At 43.6% G+C, this 3,173-nt stretch overlaps 1 protein-coding gene across 1 annotated transcript; it reads right to left on the bottom strand.

The window, feature by feature from the left end:
• Window positions 1-351: 351 nt before the first annotated feature.
• Window positions 352-1,812, bottom strand: LOC134216318 (probable serine/threonine-protein kinase kinX). Its single transcript, XM_062695232.1, has 2 exons — window positions 1,663-1,812; window positions 352-1,600 (listed from the first exon to the last, which is right to left on the bottom strand). Exons 1-2 carry the CDS (start codon window positions 1,666-1,668, stop codon window positions 458-460), a joined length of 1,149 nt encoding a protein of 382 aa, XP_062551216.1. The 5' UTR covers window positions 1,669-1,812; the 3' UTR covers window positions 352-457.
• Window positions 1,813-3,173: the final 1,361 nt, after the last annotated feature.

Genomic DNA, 3,173 nt, shown 5'->3' with positions numbered 1-3,173 from the left:
CTAACCTGCCATCGTCAGCAACCAGCCGCAACTCAGCATCTGGCCCGTATTTGTTCGATTTTTTGTTGCACTGCACTTTAATACCCACCTGTTGCAAATCGCACGCTTCGCTAACCCAGTGCGCCAACATAAGCCTTTCTTCAGATCTATGCTTCAGAGATAAAGAAAGAGATTGAGTGATGGTTATCAAGCCCATTAACTCGGCGTGCGCTCGCTGCATCACCCAAGCGTTTCGATGACGGAGCAGAGCGATCGTCGATAATCATCGACTTGTTGCGTAACAATGGGTGCACTGTGCTAAAATAAGGTCGAAGAAAAGTGAATGGGTGCAGAAAATGTTCAACAGTTCGATGGTTTTTGTATTAATTTTAATTTATTTTTTCGGTTGATTTGTAAGATTGCTGTTTTGCAACTGGTAGACTAGAGATAACTTAGGGTTCAAACTGTTCCAAATTAACTATTGGCCACTGTTTGGATGATTTGGTGGCATATGGTGGTGCTGTTCTTGATTATTTGAATCTGTGGAATCGGTAGATTTGTCTGCTGGTTCTGCGCTCTTGACCTCTTTACTGGATGATTCAGCGTACTCCTGCTGGGCATGTTCCTGAGGTTCTTGTTCTTGCTCTTGTTGTTCTCCTTGGTCATGACGTTCTTCTATGTGGTGCTCACCATCTTCCACGTGTTGATGTTCTTCGATGACTTCAATAGGCTGCTCAATATAGTCTTCATGAGAATGCGCTACTTGATGTTGTTCCTCACTGTCATGACTGCTTTGCTTTTCGATGTAAACGGGCTTCTCGATGTAGACAGGGTACGGCTGAGGAACTTCAACTTTCTGTACAACATGAACTGGAACCTTCTTCTCAACTTCTACGTGGACAGGCCGATCGACATGCTTGATGACTTCCTTCTCGATGTAAACCGGATATGGCTTTGGGACATGAACTGGGTACGGCTTAGGAACTTCTACTTCGACTTTCTGAACTACCGGGACCTTCACTTCGTACGGAACCGGAACTTTCTTCTCGACTACGAAAGGAACCTTCTTTTCTACGTAAACTGGAACCTTCTTTTCTACGTGGACTGGATATGGAACTGGGCGGTCAACGTGCACCTTCTTCTCTATGTAAACGGGAACTTTCTTCTCGACTTCAACTGGATAAGGTACTTTCACTGGATACGGAACTGGACGGTCAACGTGAACCTTGATATGCTTTTCCACTATGTACGGAACCTTTTTCTCGATTGTGACGGGGTAAGGGACGGGGCGGTCAATATGAACTGGAACCTTCTTTTCCACAATCACATGCTTTTCCACCTCCACCGGATAAGGAACGGGAATGTTCTTAGTGATGTAAGTATGATGGTCTTCTCTTACTTCATATTCGTGTGGCGCACTAATATCATATCCGAATGAAGGCTTGAACCCACCATGCAGCTCAGGCATACTTCCATATCCAAAGTCGAAAAGTCCTCGTTTTTCTTGCACTTTTTTCCTCGTTGCTTCCGCAGCTTCCTTTTCTGTATCCACTTCCCTCACTGGTTTTTCGACGGCCGCTCCAAACGCTATGGCCAACACCATCGACAGCACTAAGAATAACTGAGGAAACATAATGAAACACATCAATAACCATTTTACGCACTGAAACCAAACTCACGCACCTTCATTGTTATACCCCCTTCTGTGACACTGTGCCAAACCCGATGAACGATCGCAAGCGAATGCCCAGTGGCGAGGATCAATACAATCAATTTATATGACGGCAACCGGCATTCCGCCAAAAAACCATTTTCATCATACCCTCGACAGCATCCTTTAGCGCCCGGCACTCATCACGCGGTCGGTCGGTGGGGTTGCGGCTTCTCGTGAACTGGCACGGGTGGCAGATCGAAGGCGATCGTGGAAATCAAAGCAAACAAACAAAAAAAATATGCAAACCGGAGAAAGAGCATAAACATCATGTATGGCTTGGGTGGCCTCAAGCAATTCCCGCACTGCCATTTCCAACACCGGTGGCAGCTGGGACTGCACTGAAGGTGCACATTAAAAATATGGCTGATGGGAGTATGCAGATCGGCAAGGTCACGCAATTGGAAAAGTAGAGAAAATGTTAGTGGGCTGGGTCGTTAAAAGCGAAAGTGCAGTTCATGATTTTTATGAGTTCTATTTTTACATTATTATTTACATTCGCAACTCTTTACCACATTCTTAAGTGGTTTTTCAGAATATGATTTATTAATTATATTTTATTTGCGTGACTAAATATTAATTCAAAGCCCCATAATAAGGATGCCGTTCTTCATGGGTTTTTCGGATTCGACTATTTAGCGAATAGCTTAATTAGATACATACCACAAAAACTGAAAGCTTTATAAGTTTTAATATTTATTTACTCTCCCTATAGGATGTGAACTAGTTCTTGCACTTCAAACCAGACAGGTGTTTTCCGGCAAGGGTTCTTTCACTAATTACATAACGTTAAATTTGATGATATCGGGACCACACCCTCCCCTTCATAACATTTTTTGTATGGAAAGTTCAATTTTGTGAGGATCTTAACACTTGGCTTGATCCCCTCCCTCTCCCACAGCATTACGTAATTATTTATTATTTATTATATTCTAAGACTGAGGCCGAAGTGGCCTGTGCAGTGCATAAAAGTCTGCTCCATTCAGCGCGGTCAAAGACTGCACGTCGCGTCGCAACGCAGTCTGCGGAGGGTCCGAAAAGCATCTTTCACCTCACTTGTCATAAGACGAGTTTGTACAATCCCATTTAATTCCACCACTTAATTGTACCTTAACAGATAAGTATTTCGACCTCAACAGTAAGGTCGTCTTCAGTGTCTCGTACTTGACTCGATTTCGACTTGACTTGAAATCGAGTCAAGTACGAGACACTGAAGACGACCTTACTGTTGAGGTCGAAATACGTATCTGTCAAGGTACAATTAAGTGGTGGAATTAAATGGGATTGTACAAACTAGTCTTATGACAAGTGAAGACATTCCACTAAAAAGCTCAAAATAATTTTCTTAACAAATCTTTTACCTGTTTGATCCACCTTGCTCGCTGCGCACCTCGCCTTTTAATGCCCGTCAGATCGCTGTCGGGAACCGTTCTCACCAGATTATTATCCGACATTCTGGCTACGTGACCGACCCACTACAGTC

Source organism: Armigeres subalbatus, chromosome 2, assembly GCF_024139115.2.
Source record: "Armigeres subalbatus isolate Guangzhou_Male chromosome 2, GZ_Asu_2, whole genome shotgun sequence".
Taxonomy (NCBI): Eukaryota; Metazoa; Arthropoda; class Insecta; order Diptera; family Culicidae; genus Armigeres; species Armigeres subalbatus.
The sequence above is the reverse complement of the archived record's forward strand: the minus strand, read 5'-3'. Positions and strand labels throughout refer to the sequence as shown.